Source organism: Marmota flaviventris, chromosome 16, assembly GCF_047511675.1.
Source record: "Marmota flaviventris isolate mMarFla1 chromosome 16, mMarFla1.hap1, whole genome shotgun sequence".
In the NCBI taxonomy this organism is placed as follows: domain Eukaryota; kingdom Metazoa; phylum Chordata; class Mammalia; order Rodentia; family Sciuridae; genus Marmota; species Marmota flaviventris.
Window position 1 is genome coordinate 16,800,225 of NC_092513.1, and position 24,705 is coordinate 16,824,929.

At 35.8% G+C, this 24,705-nt stretch overlaps 1 protein-coding gene across 2 annotated transcripts in view; it reads right to left on the reverse strand.

Moving 5' to 3' along the window:
- Nucleotides 1-496: 496 nt before the first annotated feature.
- The window catches only part of Malt1 (MALT1 paracaspase), a 60,244-nt gene continuing 36,035 nt past the window's right edge, over nucleotides 497-24,705 (reverse strand). For both annotated transcript variants that reach the window (XM_027949028.2, XM_071602712.1), the window contains 8 exons: nucleotides 22,928-23,131; nucleotides 16,991-17,168; nucleotides 16,154-16,228; nucleotides 15,405-15,532; nucleotides 9,951-10,100; nucleotides 8,331-8,488; nucleotides 5,853-5,978; nucleotides 497-5,152 (listed from right to left, as the gene is read on the reverse strand). In XM_027949028.2, coding sequence (XP_027804829.1) covers nucleotides 4,712-5,152; nucleotides 5,853-5,978; nucleotides 8,331-8,488; nucleotides 9,951-10,100; nucleotides 15,405-15,532; nucleotides 16,154-16,228; nucleotides 16,991-17,168; nucleotides 22,928-23,131 — 1,460 coding nt within the window. In that variant the 3' untranslated portion in view covers nucleotides 497-4,711. The remainder of the gene's footprint in view (nucleotides 5,153-5,852; nucleotides 5,979-8,330; nucleotides 8,489-9,950; nucleotides 10,101-15,404; nucleotides 15,533-16,153; nucleotides 16,229-16,990; nucleotides 17,169-22,927; nucleotides 23,132-24,705) is intronic.

Consider the following 24,705-nt stretch of genomic DNA (forward strand, 5'->3'; position numbering starts at 1 on the left):
TGGCAATTTTATGTAATATTTCTAGTGTGTCTGCATTTTTTAAAAAATATTTTTTAAATTGTTGATAGACCTTTATTTGTTTATTTATTTATATGTGGTGCTGAGAATCGAACCCAATACGTCATACATGCTAGGCAAGTGTGCTACCACTGAGCCACAGCCCCAGACTCATGTGTCTGCATTTTGATTGTGGTTTGTCATGTAAGGTCAAGTGCGGAATTTTCTACTTGTGGCATCATTTCAGTGCTCAGAGTTTCAGATTTTGGAGAATTAGGAATGCTTAACCTGTAGTTTTTAACTTGAAAACATCATGAACCATTATGAAAGAACGTTAGATTTTATGTAGTGCTTTTCTGCATCTGTTACTATCTATGTGGGTTTGTCCCTTATTAAAATGGTATGGTTGGATCTTCATTACTAACTTGCTAAAATTTATAACCTCCATTTTGTCATCTTTTTCACTGCTGAGACTAAAAAGATCTGACCAACACAATAATAGAGGAGGAAAAGTTTATTTGAGGGCTCACGGTTTCAGAAGTCTTAGTCTGTATAAAGAAGGCCAGCTCCATTCCTTGGGGTGGCAGAGGGAAGGGGCTCACATCATGATCTAGAACTAGAAAGAATGCACCGGCCAGATACAAATATATACCCAAAGGCATGTCCCAATTCCCATCTCCTCCAGCCACACCCTACTACTTCATTTACCGCTCAGTTAATCCTATCAGGGGATTAAATCTCTGATTGGGTTAAGACTCTTACAACCCAATCATTTCTCCTTGCACTGTCTCACATGTGAACTTTTGGGGGACACATCACATCCAAAACATAACATTCGACCCCTGGCCCCCAAAAGCTTTCAACCATCTCACAATGCAAAATATATTTTTTTCCATTTCCAAGAGTCCCCATAGTCAACGGTTCTGAGATTGCTCAAAGTTCAAGTCCGAAGTCTTCTATGAGGCTCAAGGCAATCTTGCATCGTGAGCTTCTATAAAATTAAAAGCAATTTATAAGTATCCAATATATAATGGTATAGAGTAAATATTTCCAGTTACAAAATTAGAAGGAAGGGATAGGATTAAAGCAAGACTGAAATCCATCTGTGGCTCCATGTCCGGCATCTGGGGCACATGGTATCTTGAAGTTCTCTCCAAAGGGTATGTGTAGCTCTATCCCTATGGCCTTGTTTGTTGAAGCCCAAGTGGCCTTTATGTTGGCTTGTCTCTGCTCAATTCCTGCAGCTTTCCTAGGATGATGTTCCACATTACTGGCATTTCTTAATCTCGAGGGTCTCCACTGCACCTTTGGCTTCCTCCTCACATCTCCACACTGACTTTTCAGGGGGTGCCTGCAGGGACTACAACCCTGCCTGGCTTTCCTTCGAAATCTTGGTAGAAGCCTCCATAAACCCCTAACTCCAGCATCCTGCATTCCTGAATAACCAGCACCACATAGTAGATGCCAAGTTCTGCTGCCATCTTGAGCAGTAGCCAAGCCTCCAGGGACCCTTGTGGTAGCAGTCTCTGAGTGTCTTGGCGGCTGAGGACGTTGAAAAAACTTCCTAGGCCCCCTTTTGCAAGAAGGGTGCTCCACTGGTCTTTTCTCAAGAGAATTTTCACCTTTTACTTCCTTGAGCTTGAGATGGGTATGGTCTTGCCAGCTCCTGAGATGCTCTCAAGCCATCTTTCTTATGGTCTCTAGGCAAAATCTTCAGCATTTCTGTAGTAGCAGTGAAGTCTTTAACAACAACTTCCTTAGCTCTAGTTTTACTCAGGACTTTCAAGTTCACTTTTTCCAAATCTTTCTGCTCCTGATTATCACAATAAATTTGGCTAAAAGCTGCCAGCAATATCTTTGCCACTTCCTGAATGTTATGCTGCCTAGACATTTCTTCTGCCAGATTAAGAAGTCCATCACTTCTAAAATCATCCTCACAGAAAGTCTCTGGACATGGGCAAAATGAAGATAGCTTCTCAGCCAGAACATAACACAAATGGCCTCTACCCCAAATTCCAATAGAGTCATCCTCTGAACCCTCTTGAGCCCTGTCTTCATTGTCTCCAGTCTTATTGGCATTCTGGTCTTCTGAGCTCCCACCAGAATCAGCCATTAAGCTCTGCTTACAACAATCTAAAGTATTTCCAGCTTGCATTATTAAACATCTCCAAATTCCTCCCACCAATTCTAAAAAGCTCAAAAAGCTTCTGAACCACATGGTCAGGTTAGTCACAGCAATAACCCCACTTCTTGGAACAAATTTCTGTCTTAAGTCAGTTTTTTTCACTGCTGTGACTAAAAGCATCTGATCAGCACAATTATATAGGAAGAAAAGTTTTATTTGATGGTTCATGGTTTCAGAAATCTTAGTCCATAGAAGGCTGGCTCCATTCTTTGGGGCCTGAGGTGAGGCTGAACAACAGGGCAGAGGGAAGTGCTGACATCATGATCAGAAAGCAAAGTCTACTTGCCAGATACAAATATATATACTCAAAGCTACACCCCAATTCCCACCTCCTCCAGCCACACCCTGTACTTCAGTTACCACTTAGTTAATCCCTATCAGGATTAAATCCCCCATTGGGTTAAGACTCTTACAACCTAATCATTTCTCCTCTGATCTTTCTTGCACTGTTGTTCACATGTGAGCTTTTGGGAGATACCTCACATCCAAGCCATAACAATTCCCAAATCAACTCTTGAGGAATTTTGTGGTCATTTGTAGACATGTAGAGAGTAGTGAAAAGTTTGTCACCCAGACTACATGTTCCCAGACGAGGCCTAACAAGGTGATGCTCTGCCTTCTTGCTTTAGTTCTCATGGAGATGACAAAAGGATGAAGGTGGAAAGCAGTTCAGTGCAGTTCAACAGTTCAGAAGCTCTGGCTCAGGCTGGACAGGACTTGAATTCCAACTTTGGCACCTGTTAGTGGAACAGCTTCAGGCATGTCACTGAACACTTCTGAATCTGTTTTACTTTTGTAGAATGAAGAAAACAGAATCTATGTGAGACATACATATGTCTATGTGTACACATATGTACACACACACATACCTATTCTCCTAGGAGCAATGGTTCCACAGTCACTGATTCTATGTTGTGGTTACTTTATGGAGCATAACAATTGTGAATAATGAGAGCTGACTATATATTAGCTTAAATGATGTTTAGATGTTAAACCTTGAATTTCTGGCATAAATTCCACTTGATTATGGTATGTAATCTTTTTATATGCTGTTTGATTTTGTTTGCTAGTAATTCATTAATAATTTTTGCATCTGTATTCATAAAGGATATTGGTCTGTAGTGTTCTTGAAATGTCCTTGTCTTGTTTTGGCCTCACAGGATGAGTTTGGGAAACGTTCTCTCTCCTTTCTTTGGGAAAAGTGTGCAAAGACTGGGTGCGGATTTTAATGTTTGGTACAATTCAGTGGTGAAGCTATCTGGGCCTGGAATTGTCTCTATGTGACTTTTAAAATTACTAAATCTTTTTCCTTGTTATTGCCAATTTTCTTTTAAACCTGCTTTTATGTAGGACACAAAATGATAAGGATATTATCTCTTAAGCCCATTTTAAATTACTAATTCTCTATTTTCCCTTGTTATTTCTAGCTGCATTTCAATCCAGCTTTTAGGCAGAATCATATAAGAATATCATCTCTTAAGTCCAGTTAAGTTCAAGAAGGAAACTAGGCACAGTGGTGTATGCCTGTAATCCCAGCAGCTTGGGAGGCTAAGGCAGGAGGATCATGAGTTCAAAGCCAGCCTCGGCAACTTATTGAGGCCCTAAGCAACTTAGTGAGATCCTTATCCTGTCTCAAAATATAAAAAGGGCTGAGATGTGGCTCAGTGGTTAAGCATACCTGGATTCAATCCCCAGCACCCCCCCCCCCCAACAAAAAAAAATTCAAGAGGAAAATATATGTCATCAACGTTTGGAAGATTCAGATAAACATCTACCAAAATTACATCTCTATTCTTAACTCTGCTGTCTAGCTTCAACACAGATAAACATGTCATCACCTCTCGTGGTTTTGTGAAATTATGAACAAGAAATTTCAGTCCTTTCTACATAAGATTTATTTACAAACAATCTTAACTGACACTTGCAGCAAGGTCCTGATTATTAACTGAAGTTTATACATTGCTCAAGATAATATACAGATATGTGTACCTACCTACCTGTCTTTCAACCTATCTACAAAAGTAACAGTTGTCTCAGAAGCTGTCAGGAAGGCAGGAGTAGAGAAAACATGGGAACAGAATTCTGGAGTCTCAGTTCTGATGTCAGCTCCAACTTACACAAGAGACTTTAATCTTTTTCTCCCACTGATAAAACTAGGTTAAGCCTGATGATCAACAGGATTCCTTCTGGTGTAAAATATACAATGACTTATTCTACAACAATGCCATTCCCATTGCTACTAACTCAGAGTGATCAAAATGAAAAGATTTTTGTTATATACATGTACATACACAAACCCACACGTCATTCTTACAGAACCAACCAACCACTTTCACAAAGTCTTAAAAGAGAAAAAAGAGCAAGAGGAAGTCTGTGGTTAAATAATATAATTCCAACAACTCATAAAGTCCTAAGCCCGCTATGAAACAGTTGTTGCTTATTTTCTTTGTATATATATATTATACTTGCCTTTTCACAATGCTCACTTTTTAAAAAGCACTATTTCATGTGAGGCATCTAATAAGAAGGTCACTTTTCAGAAATCATGAGCCTATCAGAGAAACTGAATGGTATTTCATCAGTTGTCTCGACTGGCACATTACTTCTACTGAAGTGGCAGGAGTAATGATGGGTATGATAATTTGAAATAAATGCATTAGGAGTCCGGCTGCAATGACACCTGTCTGATGGCATAACACTGTTTGAATTACTAAGATGTGAATGGTAGACACCATGGAATGAGTCCTGAGATGAATGATAGTGCCCTGCTCCCCCCAAGGTGGATGTGGAGCTATGGTAAGGCCCATCGGACATAAGACGTGTATGAGGGCAAGTCTTTCTTCCCAGACTTCGGTGCATGTCTAATTTAGCGATGAGAGGCTTCCCGACGTTCACTTCCTGCTTCTCCTCCACAGTGTCTTCCAGTCCTGAGTACTGATAAGACAAACATACTGTGAAGATTAGATGTTCCTGAAAAGGAAAAGAAATGAGGTTTACCATTTTATCAATGTTAAAAATATCAATCTTAAGATATAATTCCCATACATACAACAAAAAGCCATTCAGCCCTCTATCCCAGGTTCCAATTCTCAAGGCATCCTCTCCCTCTCCCCTAAATCAAAAAAGGCTGGCCATTAGCCATCTTCTTTTCCTTCCTTCAATACTTAACTGAACAAGATAATGGGCTAAACCTTTAAGAGATGACTTTAGCTAGTACATAGTTATGTGGCTATGAATAAGTTAAAAACTCAACTTTTCTAAGGATATGACTTTATTAGAAAGTTTAACCATGTAGAGCTAGCTTCTCATTAGCAAATCAACTAGAAATTTAAAAAGATTAAAGAGAAATTCCATATAAATTTGCTGTATATTCTGTGGAAAGTCATAGAACAAGGAAATGATGATTCAAAAATGCTAAGATATTTAAAAGTAGAATATGCTCTATTTTCCTAACTTCTCAGGAGTATGGATGATAAACACATATACTCTCACACAAAAGTCCTCAAGCCACTACCAGGGATAGAATATAATGACACTGAGAGGACCCACTGTAGATCGGTTATCTCAACTTCAATTTAATAACCAATAAAGCAGCATATGTATGGATTTTGTCAACAGACTTTTCAGTTTCAAATTTTTCATTAGTAGCTATAATTAGGAAAAGTAGTACCTTTAATTTTTGCAGTGAACTGAGTCTTGTATACAGGCAATGCTTGGGAAGATCCTTTGATACTAAATAGCTGCCAGTTTCTTCAGGAGTTCCTTTATTTGCATCTTTTGGATCAATATCCAGGTCCTGCGGGGGGAAAAAATCAGTGAATGTTATTAATGAAATCAATCAGTCACACACTGTCTATGGTAGAACATCTTGACAGGTATTGCTCTCATGAATTTGACATAAGTAGTGATTCCTTACCCAGGATTAAAGAAGCAATGAAAACCACATTCTATGATTACAATAGAATTGTAAATTCTGTACTAATATATTTAAAAAGTAAAGTTAGCTCTGAAAGGGTAGTGCTAACTTTACTACTCTTTGAAATACTTATTATCCTACTCAAGTTTCTTTTTCAGTAGACAGAACGCCATTAGTAATTAGCTCCTGAATTCTTTCTCGTTATGATCATATGTTTAGAATATTTAAGAAGAATAAATGAATAAGCTAAAGTCAGCCCTTCCCTTTTTCTTTTTTTTTTTTTTAGTTATCAGCAGACACAACATCTTTGTATGACACAACATCTTTGTTTGTATGTGGTGCTGAGGATCGAACCCGGGCCGCACGCATGCCAGGCGAGCGCGCTACCGCTTGAGCCACATCCCCAGCCCTCCCTTTTTCTTTTTTTAGAGTCAAAAACTGGTGAAGGATACTGCCCTTCTGCTTTTATGGAGGGACACCCCAGCAACACTGGGTGGCCTAACCTGAGCAGTGCTGCTATCACTGGAGGCCGGTTGGAACTAACTGAGGGATTCCGTACTAAATCATTTGCTGTCACATGAAGCAATAGGTTCCATGAAGTCTCTATAAATAATAAAAGAGACATTTTGGACTTGTTTCTCTTAGTCCTTGCTTACTTCTCAGTTTGTCATACCTATGTAGAAAGATGGATACTATTTATTAGATTCTTTTGATCAATAAAAAATAAATACTAGAAATAAATGTTTGGAAATAATAGAATTAGACTTCTATTCTTCCAATATATGACCATAACTTTACAAGTAAGTTTTATGTGTTATAATAACACAATGGAAACAATAGTTTTTAAAAGAAAATCCCCCCACTTTATATATGTACATGTATGTATAAATAAAATATTTTGTTCTTCTACATTTGACATCCTATTTAAGGTCTGAGAAAGGCATCTTTTCTGAGTGAACTTTAGACATTTTAAAATTAGACAAACTTAAGGTATTTTGGCAAAAATAATAAATATCATGATCAATGTTTCTAAACTACAAAGAAGTAACACTTATATAAATATATTTCCCTTATATTTACCATCAACTTAAAGACCTAAAAAGAGCATGCTACAGGGACACTGCTACATCGATGTTCATAGCAGCACAATTCACAATAGCTAGACTGTGGAACCAACCTAGATGCCCTTCAATGGATGAATGGATAAAAAAAATGTGGCATTTATACACAATGGAGTATTACTCTGCATTAAAAAATGACAAAATCATAGAATTTACAGGGAAATGGATGGCATTAGAGCAGATTATGCTAAGTGAAGCTAGCCAATCCCTAAAAAACAAATGCCAAATGTCTTCTTTGATATAAGGAGAGTAACTAAGAACAGAGTAGGGTCGAAGAGCATGAGAAGAAGATTAACATTAAACAGGGATGAGAGGTGGGAGGGAAAGGGAGAGAGAAGGGAAAATGCATGGAAATGGAAGGAGACCCTCAGAGTTATACAAAAGTACATACAAGAGGAAGTGAGGGGAAGGGGAAAAATAATACAAGGGGGACAAACGAATGTCAGTAGAGGGGGCAGAGAGAGAAGAGGGGAGGGGAGGGGAGGGGAGGGGAGGGGGGATAGTAGAGGATAGGAAAGGCAGCAGAATACAACAGACACTAGTATGGCAATATGTAAATCAATGGATGTGCAACTGATGTGATTCTGCAATCTGTATATGGGGTAAAAATGGGAGCTCATAACCCACTTGAATCAAATTGTGAAATATGATATATCAAGAACTATGTAATGTTTTGAACAGCCAACAATAAAAAATTAAAAAAAAATAAAAGTTTAGAAGTTCTTTTTTTTTTTTTTTTGTATGTGTGTGTGTGTGTGTGCACGCTGAGTACTGAACCCAAGGCCTCCTCACATGTGCTAGGCAAGTGCTCTACCACTGAGCTACATCTCCAGCTCAAAAGTTCAGTTCACAATACCCCTTTTATTTTTCTTCCCAGAACTGGGGTTTGAAATCAGGGGTACTCCACCACAGACACACATCCCAAGCCCTTTTTTATTTTTTGAAACAATGTCTCATCTTGCTAAGCTGCCAAGGATGTTCTTGAACTTGTGATCATACTAGCCTCCTGCCTCAGCCTTTTGAATTGCTGGGATTATGGTAAGTATCACCACGCCCAGCTAATATCAATGATTTTAAATAAAAAATAAAAATAAAAAAAGGAGAGACTTACAAGTGGGAAATCAGTAACATATGCATCACACATTATTATCTCAGGTGGTTTGTGGACTATACTTGTATAGATTATCATGACGTTGGAAAACTCAGCTGCAAATCCTAATTGAATCTGAACACCACATTGAAATTTAAGACACATACTTTCTGGAAGTTCTGAAAAAGAACAATAGGGACAACTTATAAAGAGTGCTTGGTAAATTTTCTGATAAAATAGCTAGTATTCTGTATAGGATAAAATACAATTAGAGACTTTTCTTTTGCTTAAAAAATGTTATATAACCAATATTATTTAAACACATATTTTTGCTGGCTAAACATATCAAATCTTTTATTATAATTCTTGCCCATCTGCATATATACTTTACTTAGTGGTAATCAAGAGTATATGCACAATTATAGATATATTTTCACTGATGTCTCAATCTTCATGACAATAATTTTTTCTGGTTCTGGAATGAAATCCAGGGTCTCATGAATGTTAGGCAATGCTCTACCAGTGAGCATTTTTCACTTTTTATTTGAAGACAGGGTCTTGCTAAGTTGCCTAGGCTGGCCTTGAACTTGGGATTCTCCTCCCTCAGCTGCTGGGATTACAGATGTGGGCCATTGCACTACCTTCTCTTACCATTTTATATTATTAAAAAAACCAAAAAAGCTATCTACTTATTAAATTTGTTACAAATACCTTCTACCTGACTTTCTAGTCTTATTTTATAGAAGGTTTTGTTTCCTATTGATCTTTACCACTGTCACTTTGTGTTGTTCAGACTTATTTACAGAAAAGACATTCTATTTTAATTACTATGCAATTATCTGGAATGCCAATATAATATGTTTACAGCACTTTACCCTTTAATGTGCTCTAATATGTTAATTTGCTAAAACTATTATAAACAGAAATATGCTTTATAGGCATTCAATAAATGTAATTATTTTTCAATTATTTCTAGCAAGAGATTCACAGAATAGATATTTGGAACTCAAAGGAAAAATCTAAAATCTTTATTACAGTCAATAATTCAAACTTATTTTTTCACTAAATCATAAAAGTTAAACTGCAAAATAATTGCCAAAATGTAATTTAGACTACAGATAGGATTTTTATCTCACCTTTTCCCTTTTATAACCCCAAACCAATAAAGTGTCACAGAGAGAATGGCAGTAATATTCATGGGCCACGCATGTCTTTCAATCACAGCAATCCTATCTAGTAGGATTTCACCCTCATGTTATAGATAACATGTTTACCAGGTGATAGAAACCAGGTCAGAACCCAGACCTGACTAGACAGCTACACACTTCAGTAGTTACAGTATAAGACAAGCTAAAGACTACATACTACACAAATAAAAAAATTAACTCATTTAAAAAACACAAAAATAAAACATACTCAGTTAAATTTTACCAATGGTAAAAACAATGGGCTAAAATTTTTGAAATCTTTAACATTAAATAAATTGGTATAATATCTATAATTTAAACATTTGAATTTGCCCACTAAGCCAAAAACTTTCACTATAAAATTAGGAGGAAATCTATTTAATCAGAAAAAAAAAAAACTTAACAATTTAAAGTAAGTTTATGATAGAAAGATTTCACAAGAAATCTACCATACCATGAGCCTTGGCCCACTGTAGATTGCGCACTAGAGATTCTGCAGAATGAGCTGTGCCCTGAATTGGATCGGTGAGTGCTCTCTTCTCAGACAAACTGCTTCGAATCTCTAGAGCTTGTTTGCCTTTGGTAAGGTGACATTTACCCATATCTAAAAAAATAAGAAAGTAAGTAGTATTTTTAAAGCCAGCAATTCTTTTGTTATGTTTATAACATTTAGCTAAGAACTCTCTTATAAATCAGATTATATTCTCAAAATGATCCACTGACTCAAAAAATGTTTACTGAGCACTTACTCAGACATAGATTAAGGTGCCAGTGATGTAGCAGTAAGCAAAAACAAAAATACTGGACCAGTTTCTAAGAGCTGAAAGTATTTTTCTAAAAAAGCAGTCATGATAATTTTGTGTCTATATTGGCTTACACTATGACCCAGCAATTCTAAATCTTAAATTTATATCCCAAAGAAACTCTTGTAGGCACACCCTAGGAGACATATACAAGAATGTTACAGCAGCACTATTCCCAGTAGGAAAATGCAGAAGTAACTCAAATGCCCATCAACAGGAGAGTAGGTGGAAAGAAAACTTAATATGTTTTAATAGTGGAATTTTTACACAGAAGTCACAATGAATGAATTATAGTTATGTAATAATATCAATCTTGGCAATATAATATTAATTGAAAAAACTTTTAGTCAAGTCCTGAGGGACTACATATTATGTAATATCTTTCTATAAAGTTAAACACAACCTAAAACAAAAATATACATAATTTTGGGGGACATATGGAAACTCTTTTTTGCCCCTTTCTTGGTACTGGGGACTGAACCCAGGGGCACTTAACCACTGAGCCACATTCCTTGTCCTTTTTATTTTTTATTTTGAGTCAAGGTCTCACTAAGTTGCTGAGGCTGGCCTTAAACTTGCGATCCTCCTGCCTCAGCCTCCTGAGCTGCTGGGATTACTGGCATGAACCACTATCCCTGGCAGAACATATAGAAACTCAATAAAACTATGTAAGAAAGAAACTGAGGGCTGGGATGTGGCTCAGTAGTAGAGATGTTTACCTGGCATGCATGAGACCCTGGGTTCCATCCCTAGCACTACAAGAAAAATTCACACACCGCCCCCCCCCAAAAAAAAAAAAAAAAAAAGAAACAAACTAAAGAAATGATAAATGGTGGTATTTAGAAATGATTATTATCATGGAAGGTGGCAGGGAACAGATAGAGGAAACATAATTAGATGTAGATTTCTGTAAATGTCTTAGATTCAGATTGTGCATCTGTTCACAATACATACCTCAGAAGTAAGTTTGTGGGTACTACTAATTAAATAAGCTTTTTTGTTTTGTTTCTGTAGTGCTGGGATCAAATCCACATGCTCGGCAAGTCCCCTACCACTACGCTACATCCCCAGCCTGTTTTATTCTATTTTTAGTCAGGATCTTGCAAAGTTGCCCAGGCTGTCCCCGAATTTGGGATTGTCCTGTCTCAGTCTCCTAAGTCACTGGGATTATAGGCTTGTGCCACTGTGCCTGACTAAATAAGTGTTTATTTCTAGCAGGTCTTGAAGTTTAAATATGAAGATCATTTTCAGATATCTGAAAGCCAAACTGACGAACTAGACTAGTGAGCATTCATTTTGCCATTTCAATCAACTGAATAGGCTGTACTGAATAGTACAAAAAATTATATTCTGGAGCTACAACTATTACAGCGAGAAATTTATTTCATATTTTGTTTTACTTGTACATAGCTGGAATTGGCAATTTTAATTAAGGAGACATGGTAGATCTAAAAAAGATCAGCAAAAAGCAAAACTTTCCTAAGAAGTTTATAAGAAATTAAAAAATAATCACATTACATACCAAGATGCCATTTGTTGTCATGGCAACTTGGTAAGTAAACCTATATGGGTAAGTGTGGAACTTTTTTTTTTTTAATACTTTAAAAAATAACTTTATTTAAACTGGAACAAGACAGATATACCCTCTTTCACCACTTCTATTTAACATAGTTCTTGAAACACTGGCAATTAGATAAAAGAAATTAAAGGGACACATATAGGAAAAGAAGAACTCAAAATGGCACTATTGGCTGATGATATGATTCTATACCTGGAAGGCCCTAAAGTTCCACCAGAAAACTCCTAGAACTAGTAAATGAATTCAGCAAAGTAGCAGGATATAAAATCACACCCATAAATCAAAGGCGTTTCTGTATATCAGTGACAAATCCTCAGAAAAGGAAATGAGGAAAACTACCCCATTCTCAATAGCTTCAAACAACAACAACAACAAAACAAAAACAAAACAAAACAAAAAAAACACTTGGGAATCTTGGATAGGCAGAATTAATATTATCAAAATGACATACTTCCAAAAGCACTATACAGATTTAATGCAATTCTGATCAAAATTCCAATGACATTCCTCATAGAAATAGAAAAAGCAATCATGAAATTCATCTGGAAAAATAGAGACCCAGAATAGTAAAGCAAACCTTAGCAAGAAGAGTGAAGTAGGTGGCATCACTATACCAGACCTTAAACTATGCTACAGAGCAATAGTAACAAAAACACATGGTATTTGGCACCAAAATAGACTGGTAGACCAATGGTACAGAACAGAGGACACAGAGACTAACCCACAAAACTACAATATTATTTTATATTAGACAAAGTGCCAAGAACATGCATTGGAGAAAAGAGCCTCTTCAACAAATGGTGCTGGGAAACCGGAAATCCATATGCAACAAAATGAAATTAAACCCCTATCTCTCACCATGCACAAAACTCAACTCAAAATGGATCAAGGACTTAGGAATACAACCAGAGACCCTGTGTCTAATAGAAGAAAAAGGAGGCTCTAATCTCTATCATGTGGGATTAGGCCCCAACTTCCTTAATAAGACTCCCGTGGCACACAAATTAAAATCAAGAATCAATAAATGGGATGGACTCAAACTAAAAAGCCTCTTCTCAGCAAAAGAAACAGTCTGTGAGGTGAACAGAGAGCCTACATCTTGGGAGCAAATCTTTACCCCTCACACAGTAGATAGAGCACTAATCACTAGGGTATATAAAGAACTCAAAAAGCTAAACACCAAAAAAACAAATAACCCAATCAATAAGTGGGCCAAGAACCTGAAGAGACACTTCTCAGAAGATGATGTACAATCAACAAATACATGAAAAAATGTTCATCATCACTAGCAATTAGAGAAATGCAAATCAAAAACACTCTAAGATTTCATCTCACTCCGGTCAGAATGGCAGCTATTATGCATACAAACAACAATAAGTGTTGGTGAGGATGTGGGGAAAAAGGTACACTCATACACTGCTGGTGGGACTGCAAATCGGTTCAGCCAATATGGAAAGCAGTATGGAGATTTCTTGGAAAATTGGGAATGGAACCACCACTTGACCTACCCAGCTATCCCTCTCATCGGTCTATACCCAAAAGACTTAAAAACAGCATACTATAGGAACACAGCCATATCAATGTTTATAGTAACACAATAGTAATTCAATTCACAATAGCTAAACTGTGGAACCAACCTAGATGGCCTTCAGTAGATGAATGGATAAAAAAAAAATGTGGCATATATATACAATGGAATATTACTCAGCAATAAAAGAGAATAAAATCATGGCATTTGCAGGTAAATGGATGGAGTTAGAGAAGATAATGCTAAGTGAAGTTAGTCAATCCCAAAAAAACAAATGCTGAATGTTTTCTTTGATATAAGGAGGCTGATTCATAGTGGGACAGGGAGAGGGAGCATGGGAGGAATAGATGAACTCTAGATAGGACAGAGAGGTGGGAGGGGAAGGGAAGGGGCATGGGGTAATTAATGATGGTGGAATGTGATGATCATTATTATCCAAAGTACAGGTATGAAGACACAAATTGATGTGAATATACTATGTATACAACCAGAGACATAAAAAATTGTGCTCTATATAATAAGAATTGTAATGCATTCTGCTGTCATATATAGAAAAAATTAAAAAAAAATAAAGTTAATACCTAAAAAAATAAACTTTTATTTATTGCCTAAAAAATACTTTTATTTTTTAATTTTTTATTGGTTGTTCAAAACATTACAAAGCTCTTAACATATCATATTTCATACATTATAAAAATACTTTTAAAAATAACTTTGTCTCATTTGTGCTAGGCGAACCCTCTACCACTAAGCCACAACTCCAGTCTGGTGCTTTCTGTTGTTTTAAAATAGTTGAAATATTCACTCATTCATGATACTAGGGATTGAACCCAAGAATATTCTGCCTCTGAGCTACAACTCTAGCCCCTTTTGTCCAAGCTGGTTTGTGATCCTCCCTGTTTCAGCCTTCCTAATAGTACACAGAGCTTAAAATATACTTTAAAAATGAAATTAGACTAAAAACACTTTAGAGGCTCTGAAGCACCTTAATGGATCTCAGTATAAAAATAACTAATATAATCCAAATATTTTACTTTTTTTTTTGTTTGTTTGTTTTAAGCAGAAGAATCTTTTCTTCAATTGACACTTACAGGGAAGCCCAATGTGTAAATGAATTAAAAGCAGAACTTCTCTGGAAAAAAACAGGAGGGTGGGGAGAAAACCCAAAGCCCTGGCAGGCTACATTAAGTAAGAGAGTGGTTAAGTCATGGGGTATAACTAAAATATCTACATTGACAAAAACATGAAAATAAATGTGACTGACAGTTGCCAGTGAAATAACTTACACTCAAACTGTCATCTCAGGAACATCCATGAAACTCATTTTTAGGGAGTGCTAGTTTGCACTAGCATTACCTTATTTTTCGTCTGGATCATAAAAGGACATTTCCACAACACTGTAATCTACTGATGTAACACATACTTATTCAGACCTGACAGGAGCACAGACAGCAAGCACTGTACTAGAAGGCAGGGCAGGGGACAAGAGGATATAGAAGACACAGCATTAGACCTCTAGGATCAAGCCTTTACAGCAGGCTTCAAAAATACTAAGTTCACCAATTAAAGAATGAACTTGGCTTTTTCTATCAGAGTGTCAAAATTTCTGTAAGATTCTCTCTCTAATCCCAGAAGAGACTGTTCACTGGCCTTTTATCCCTCCTTTCTTCCAGGCAAGTACAGTGGGCAGCATCAAGGCACCAGGCACAAAAACAAGGTATAGTTCTGAGGATTACTTTATCACTGTGTCTGATGTCAGCCCTGTCAGCTAAGTGATACTGCACAAATGCCATGAAGCTAAGACTGCATGGAGAGAAGAAAGGAATTAAATAGCAGGAGCTCTGATGAACATTACATTTAAAAATTGTTTTATAAAATAAATGTCAATTCCAAATCCACATGGTACTAGTAAGAATAAAATAATCACCAAACAGGGAACCCTGAGTAGGTTTATCTCCCACTCCTTTTTCTGAGTCGATTTCTTTCTTTAAATTTTACCTTCTGCAACTTCATCCAGTAACACAGTAATTTTTTTATCTTCTAATAATCTATCTTTTAAAAATTTCATGAAGATTCCATTTGCCAATCCAGAATGCTGGATTTCAAAAGCTTCTGCTCCTTGACACCTTAAAAACACCAAGAGAAAGAAGTGAAATAAACCAGTCACAGAAAGCCAAAAGCCACATTCTTATTTACATGTGGAGGCTAATCAAATCAAACACAGAGAAGCAGAAGGCAGAATGGTGATTCCTGGAGACTGGCAAGTAGGGGGAGTGGGAGTTGCTGGTCAAAGGACAAAATGCTATTAGACAGTAAATATCTTGAGGTGATGAATACGTTAATTTGTTTGATCCATCACTCCACTTTGTACTCCATAAATACATAAAACTATACTTTGTCAATGTCCACTGAATAAGAAATTAAAGAAAGAAGTTTTTAAAGAAGCAAATACTTGCTACCTGGAGTATCCATGTACAGTGATGAGCTTCATTCTCTCTCCTCCTCCCCTACAATGACATCCCTAATTAAAGAGTTATCTTTAAGCAGGAACTAAATGCATTGGTGCTTAGTAATAAGATACCAAGACATTAGGTGCTGATGTCAAGTATTTAAAACTTTGCACCAAGAACATCAAGGAGGCAAATTTATGTCTAGATATCTATGCATCTAGGCCTCTAATCTCCAATCAAAAGAAAACATCAAAGAATAAATAAAGGAATCTCAACATAAGCATAAAATTTTCTTACGTGGCATATCCAAACACAATATTGGCAGTGACTTTTAGTGCATCCAAGATTGGAATGGTGTCATCATAATCATTTCTATTTAAAAGGAAGAAAGGAGAGAAGGACAGATACAAATGTGAAAAGTTGAACAGTATTCTTTAAAGAATATAAATAATATAATGAAAAATACAATATAATTTTAGTAGAAATTATTTAAAATTGCAGGTTCCAAATTGCTTCATCTAGTCAGCAATTTATTTACCAAAAATAATCTCAGGCTCCTACACACACAAAAAGGCAAACAGTCACATCTTCTGTTAGCTTTAAAACTGGAGGTACATTTAAACTTGGGCATTGGGTTTGATTGGTAAATGCTGAGAAAGTGAAAAGCAGTAAATCCAATAATCATTGGTTCTGTTCCTTAGCAATGCAGTGGCAGGCAAATAGGATCCAAACCTTTAAACATTTGCTTCAGCTATCCTTTCAATATTTGCAGATCCAGGGCTAACTAGTGATGTGTCCTAACTCTAGGGGTATGGTTTTAATTCCTGAAGGAATAACTGTAGTGACTGTCAGAAACATGTTCAGGCATTCTGGAGAGTTAACTCTTTGTAGTGTGATAACCATGCCTTTTAGTTCTTCACTTTTATTCTCTGACAAACAGGAATAGAATAAAAATAATTTGATATACACAGAGAAACAAGGAATTTTTTCTAGTTTTCTTCTTTCAGTTTCAATTTATAATCAGAAATTCAAAAATTCAAATGGTTCTTGACTTCTTACAAGTTTCCCTTAGGTTTAATTTATCAAGGTTGATATTTAAAAACAAAAGTAATTTAATAAACATTAAAATTTTACCTTTTCCTACACATATCCAACAAGAATACATTGAGTCCAGTTTCTTTTTCTTGCATCAATTTCAGTATATTTTGTACACACAGGCAATTTTCAGACCTATATGGATTTGGAGCATCTACAGGGACCATAAAGCTGTTTCCAAAGTTTTCATAACCATGTCCTGCATAATATAATAACCCTGGAGAGAGGGACAGGGAGAAAAGAGATAGATGTTAACTCTAAGAAACACCCAATATAAATTCAGTCAATGTTAACTTCCATTTTAAATTATTGAGGCAACAGTCTTTACTTAAATTCTGCATTTAAGACATCAAGATGCAGTATGAAGTGTATTCTAATTCATACAAGAATATATTTATAATATGAATTGCAGTTTTATCTCAGGTTGTATAAAGAAAAGGGTGTAGGACTGTTTTCCTGGCTCATTTATCTCAAAAGGTGAAGATTTCCTTCAGTGCACAGAAGTCTTAAATTCATCTGTGTATTCCTGGCACAAGGAAGGAGCTTAGGAAATATATAAAAGATGAACAGGCAAGCAATGTTCAACATCATGAGCCACTAGGAAAATGCAAATCAAAACCACAATAAGATATCACTTCACACTTACTAGGTTATCTATAGTAAAAAGAGAATAAAAAGTGCAAGTAAAGATGTAGAGAAATCGAGATCCAATTACTTCTGGAGGGAATATAACATGGTGTAAGAAGTTTAGAAAGTTTAACAATTCTTCAAAAAGGTAAACAAAAAATTACCATATGACCCAGCAATTCCACTCCTAGGTACATACCCAAGAGAACTGAAAACTTAAGTCCACTTAAAAATGTGTACCCAAAAACTTACAGCAGCATTATTCATAATATCCAGAAAGTGAAAACAATCCAAATACCTACCTGCTGATGAACAGACAGGAAAAATGTGGTATATTCATATAGTGAAATATTATTCAGCCCTAAAATAATAAAGTCTGATACAGGCTACAATATGGATGAAACTTAAAATTTTTACACTAAGTAAAAGGCAGACATAAAAGACTATATATTAAATTTGCATTTATATGAAATGTTCAGAATAGGCAAGTCCATAAAGATAGAAAAAGGTAGGGTATGGAGGAAAAGTACTGACTACTAATGGGTTTCTTTTTGGGTTAAAGAAAGTAGAGAGTTGGTGATCACCAGTGCACAACTTTGGGGACAGTCTGACCCACTAAATTATACATTTTAAAAGTAAAATTGATACTAAATATTCAAAATATGACTCTATTTCCCCATCAGTGACTTCACTGTTTATTTTGAATCTTCATGACTTTTATTCTTTGATTGCCCTATATTTTAACCTATCCTCAAACAGCATCTCAAGTTCAGACTCCTGGGCAAGTTATCATTTGCTTATATCTTTCTCCCTGCTTTGAAAAGTGGTGGCAGTACTTTTTAACAATCACTGGCTTTGACTAACATTGTATAGTTGTACACACACTTCATTTTTTCTGATAGAAAATGATCATAGTGACATGTACTTTCATACAATCTAATTTTAATACATATAACACAATCTATAAATTATTCCTACCTACATAGATGAGAAAATTAAAAAGATTAAATGATTTGCTTAAAGTCATACAACTGATAGGTGAATAGACTCCACAGACAGTGCTTTGTCCCATTATATTAAGGAACTATAATTTTCTTGAGAGAATAGATCTTGTTCTTTATTCTCTATATTGCTCTCAGCAGTAGCACATTTCTTATCTGGACTGTGGATATGATAGGAATCCAGTAAGTACTTACTGAACTGAATTATATCAAACTGATCAAGACAGAATCAGATATAGAGCCCTTTTATAAAGGGTCTGATTTAAGTAGAAGTGGTGCTATTCTAACTACGGGTATTAGAGAGCATCAACCAGAAAGCCTGGGTGCTACCCACATCATACCATTGAACATGCATAGCTTTAGTAAGATTTGGTCTGGGAGAAGAAGCAAATTAGGGAGGGAAGAGAGGGAAGGTTTGTTTCCATTCATCTAGAGGAAAGCTAGGTATGGTTTTACTGTGTCAGTCATATGCTCAGCCTTGTAACTGCTGAAATCAAGGTACTTAAACCAAAATACGTCTTCTTCCCAAGAAGATTCATGAAAAGTATAAACATTTTCTATTAAAGCCTGCAACCAAATTATATTAAGTGTTTTTATGTAAAGTAGTTGAGATTTATTTTAAAAATTCCATCTCTAGTAATAATAAACTAACCCATTACTCAAGGACAGAAGACAATATAGATGTCTATAAAATGTCAAAGAACCTAACATAGTCAGAGATATAATTCTGCACAATAGATCTTCAGGGTATTTATTTCTCTGGAATATGATTTTCAGGAATAAAATTTGCCAAAGCTATTTACTTCTGACCACAGAGGAGATATTCACTTCTCTAAAAAACTCTCCCTCCAGAGAGGATCTGCGCTCCACCTAGCACAGTGCTCTGATGAGGTCAACCCCACCTCTGGGAGACTCAAGAGAACTTGCTGTGCCAGGTCTGGCTCCAGGACAGCACTTCAGTTATGTGACCTCATATAATCCTCAGGACAAGGTATATAATATTATATTATCATTCCCCCTTTACAGATGTGAAAACAGACAATAATAAGTTTATAAGCTTACCTGAATTCAAACCACTAAAAGTGACAGAATCAGAATTTGAATGTAGGCCAGTTTATCACTGTGCTGTATTATACTGTCTCTATTATTTACTGCTGACTTTTTATTTAACATTATTCTCAGGAAATATAAAGTATAAAATGTTAGTATACCAGTTTCTCACCATTTTAATACTTTATAAACTCCTCTCCCCCTACCTCCTTAGAAACCTAATGGAGGCCCAAAGCAGAATGCTGCCTAGTCTAAATCCTCAACCTAAAAATAAAGGTTGAATTAATTTCCTTAATAAATTTTCAGGAAGTCGTCACTGCTGCAATATTTTGAGCACTTCAAGGTGCTAGGCACGGAAGTAATTATTTGCTCTTACGTTTCCTTTACCAATCCCATTAATTTATTACTAATCATTTTTTGAGATCACTGTTGGCTTAGAAAAGGTAAACCACCTTAGTTACACTGCTTGTAAGCAGAAAAGCCAGAGCCTGAGCCTGGGCTAGCTTACTCTGAGGCCTCCTTCTTAACCACTGAGCTGCCAAGAACTGAATGACAAACTCTTCCTCGGTGAACAAGGCTTCTGCCATCTTTTGACCAGACACTTTTATTTCTTCCCCACAAAAGCACAGATAAGCTGCAGCCAGTGATGAACATACTAAAGCATTTGGTGGATTGATAATAGGCCAAACAGTTACTTTTTACCTTAGCTATCTATATAACTAAAAATCTTTATCTTACTTATCTTCAAGGACACCTAATATCATTCAATTATTTCTATTTTTAAGGCATTTGTAAACATACGTTTCATATGTTTTGAATTACTTATTTTCTGTTCTACTGTAACTTATATTTTACAAGCCCATAAATAACATAATAATATAATGGCATAAACTTGAGTCCCTATGTTTTTCTAACCTAAAATTGTTCAAGCTGAAATCCCCATGACTCTACCTTCACCTCCTCTCCACCCCTCAGGTACTACCAGTCATCTGGGGATATCAATCAGAGTCAAAGGCACAGTCCAAACAAAAATTAAAGGTTTATTTATGAAATGCCCTAAACCCTCAGGCCTTTAACACACTTACATTTAATGTAGATGTGTCTGATGTTTTGGATAGTCACAATACTTCAAAATAAAATGCAGCCACCCTGTTAAGACATGAATCAGTGGGATTTAAAAATGTTCTAGCTTCCTTAAGCTACCATTTTGCCTTAACATGTCTCTTTACTCTGTACCCCAAGATGATTGTTTTTATAGTGGGGCCTCAACTGAAATCTTTCCCCAGCTTTTTATATTTCTGGTTCTCTATTTAGCAGGGACAATTAAAGGTTTTGATTTGATTAGCCAAATAAAAGGCTTAAAAAGCAAGGTGACACTGTCAATAAAAATAAGAATAGAAACTCAAGTACATACCTTTTCAGAGAATTCCTTCACTCTCAATAGTTTACCAATCCAGAAATCTAAATTTACCAATATTTTTTCTTATATCTCATTGCTTCTAAAGAAGTTTTGAAGACTTTTCCTGTTTAAGCTATTTAGGTACCTTAAAAACTGAGATGAATACACTTAAGCAATCCACCTGAGTCTAAGATGAAAGTATAAGTCAGTAATAGGGCATCTTAGTACAGTATATTCTTTCCTATTTTCATAAGAAAAATGGATGGTTGCACCCATCAGTTATCATCCCATAATGCTCATTAGCAAAGTTATACTATTACAACATGAACATAATAGCTGAAGTTGCAAATAGTAGTTACCTTGTTAACTTCAGCTGTGTCACAGTGGTAATTCTCATTATTCAGAAAATGAAAGTCATTTAAATAAGATTTTTTTTTTCCTTTGGTACTTAACCACTGAGCTATATCCCCAGCCCTTTTTAATATTTTGTTTAGAGATAGCGTGTCACTAAGATGCTTAGGGCCTCACTAAGTTGCTGAGACTGGTTTTGAACTTGCAATCCTCCTACCTCAGCCTCCTGAGCTATTGGGATTACAGGTGTATGCCACCATGCCGGCCTAAATAAGATTTTAAGACTTTTCCTCATCTCTTATACTCAGTGTGCTAAATCTTGAAAGAAATGCTTTTTGTTCTATTACAAATTCTACTTTGAGAATTATGAGCAATTCTGCCAACTTGCCTGATTAATCAATCTAATTATAAATAAAAAATCAAAATCCATAAATTATTAAAGTAAAATTACTTGAAACATATAAAAGTAAAATTGAAACTTTTTTTTTAAAATTGATTGTATGCCTAAGGATAGCCCTGGAAGTGTTATTTTCCTGGCAGTCAAATGTTACTGCACAATGTCATAGTAAGCACAATTTTCAGAAATACAGTTCAGATGAGCTCAACGGCTGGCCTACTGATGTTTGAGGTTGCGCATATTAAAAGAAATAAATTGACAAATTACCACTGAAAACATATTCTGTTGCTTTAAAAATTCTTTATCAGACATGCAGTGTCTTAATATATTTAAGTAAAAGAATGGGAAAAACCATTAACATTTGAATCATATCTGTATAGGCTCTCTCTCTCAGTACTGGGGATTGACCAAGGGCACTTTACCACTGAGCTACATCCCTAGCCCTTTTTTTTAATTTTTAAAATCTGACACAGGGTCTTGCTATGTTGCCCAGGCTAGTCTTAAACTTGTGATCCTCCTGCCTCACCCCAAGTTGCTGAGTTTAGAGGTGGGCACCATCATGCCTGGCTATCTGGATTTTTAATTTCTAAACTGACTAGGCCAGGGGTATAGCACAATGGCAGAGCATATGTGAGGCTATGGGTTCAATCCCCAGCATCAAAAAAGAAAAAAAGAAAAAAAAATTATATACCTTGTTCACCAACATTTCCATATTAAAATCTGGTTCTCACTAAAAAACTACAAAACACCACGCAATGATTAGGAAAAAGGAGGAAAAAACCCCCACAGTGTATATTCCGGTACAACCTTTCATATTTATTATTTTACATATATGAAAGTATCTTTTCCTATTTGATCACCAAGCTTTACTATATGGTAGCTCTCATAATCAATAAAAAATAAAATCACAAAAGACTGCTAATAAGTCTAATAAGAACAATATTGTTTTGATGAAATAAGAAACATAAAAGTAAAGACATTGAGCTAAAAAGTTATCAGTTATACATGGAATGAAGATCAAATTTATCTTTTTTTATAAGAAAAATAAAACTCTTCAATAATGTATTTATCTTACCTTTACCCTAATTTTCAATTCTTAACTTGTACAATGAGAATAGTAGATAATTATAAAGAGATTATAAATATCTTACCATATACTCCTTTGTCTAGAAGCAGTAAAAATTCATCCACGGCATTACGCATCTCATATTCAGTAAGATCCAATAATGAAACAACTTTGAAATCTAGCTGTCTTAGTAAGTTGGTCAATTCATACACATCCACCAAAGGAGCTTTAAGTTTGGGGTGCTCCCAGTAATTCATATTTCCTATCAAAAGAGCAACTTTGTCCTTTGCTGTAAAAAAAAAAGGGGGGGGGCATCGTAGGTTTAAAGGAGGATACACAAATTAAAACCTATGGAAATGATATCATTTTAATGTACTTTTGCTTTAAGACTGTATCATTTCATTTCAAATAAGATTTTATCATAATCTAATTTCATTTTAGTACTATTGCTTTATGTAGGAAATCAACACATGAAGGGACTTAAGAGGCTATATGAACAAACAACTGAAATTAAGCTTACAAATACTTTTGAGGACCAGGTAAAGGATATTTGTTAGCTGCAAAGAAATACAATGGTAACTAACATTAAAACACACTTTTATGGCCAGGAGCAGTGGCGCATGCCTATAATCCCAGTGGCTTGGGAGGCCGAGGTAGAAGGATCATGAATTCAAAGCCAGCCCCCGCAAAAGTGAGGTGCTAAGCAACTCAGTGTGATCCTGACTCTAAATAAAATACAAATTAGGGCTGGGAATGTGACTCAGTGATCGAGTGTCCCTGAATTCAATCCAGTACTGCCACCGCCCCCCCCATACTCTTATGGAATTACAACAAAATAATATTCAACTAGACTTTCAGAGCAAATTAAACAAAGAATATTTAGAATTGAGTCCCCATCAAATTAGGTCCTGTTTTGCTGAGAACAGAAGAGGTAAAAACAAAAGAAATACCTAAAAAAGAGACATAAAGAAGTCTTATCAGAGCAAGTAAGGGAAAAGATCAGAGAAAAGAAGAAACTCCAGCAGGACTGTATTATTTGTTTCTGCAGTAGCTCTGTAAAGCTACTACTGTCTTCTTCTAAATTCTTTTGAAAATACTTCCTGTCTGTCATGAGGCTATTTGAGGGATATGTGAGCTCAGTGTACTGTGAGACTTTGCTAAAGAGTGGGTTCTGATAAAAATAGGCTTTTCTGTGTGTGTGTGTGTGTAAGATACCTATACCTAATGCCTTAAAAGTACCAGCTAGCTTAATCAGGTGTGTGACTTGCTCTAAACAACCAGCTTAGGGCTTAAGAGACTTTACCACTACCTTTCTTTGAGGGTCTAGGGTGGGGACAAAAGGTGTAAACAATATATTATGCAGCCTGTCATATGAAAATATAGCACATTCAATGACCTATAGGACATATTTGAAAAGGATAAGTGACTATGCTATTAGTTTATATATTTTAAATTAATCAGTGTTATTGTAGAGTGTACACCTTCTACTTACACTAAAAGAAGTTCACTGTACAATTGCCTTGTTATGCTGACAGCAGTCTCATACATCTTATGTTTACTATATCTCAACTGTACTGGGGCCACATTCAGTAGTTGACCTACATGGCCTAACAGAGCATTTCTCAGAACATATTGCTGTCATTAAATGACACAGACTATATTTGGGAAAGAAGAGTACAGTTTAGAGAATGCCAAGGTTCAACAATTTGAGAACTATATGCCTTACAATGTATGTATCAACAATAATGGCCCATAACTCTTCCAAAATTTTCCCCAATGATAGTTTTTAATAGGCAGTTCCTAAAATCCCATAGAGCATTTTCTTCAAATTAATGTTAAGAAAATTTATACAAGTAAATCCTA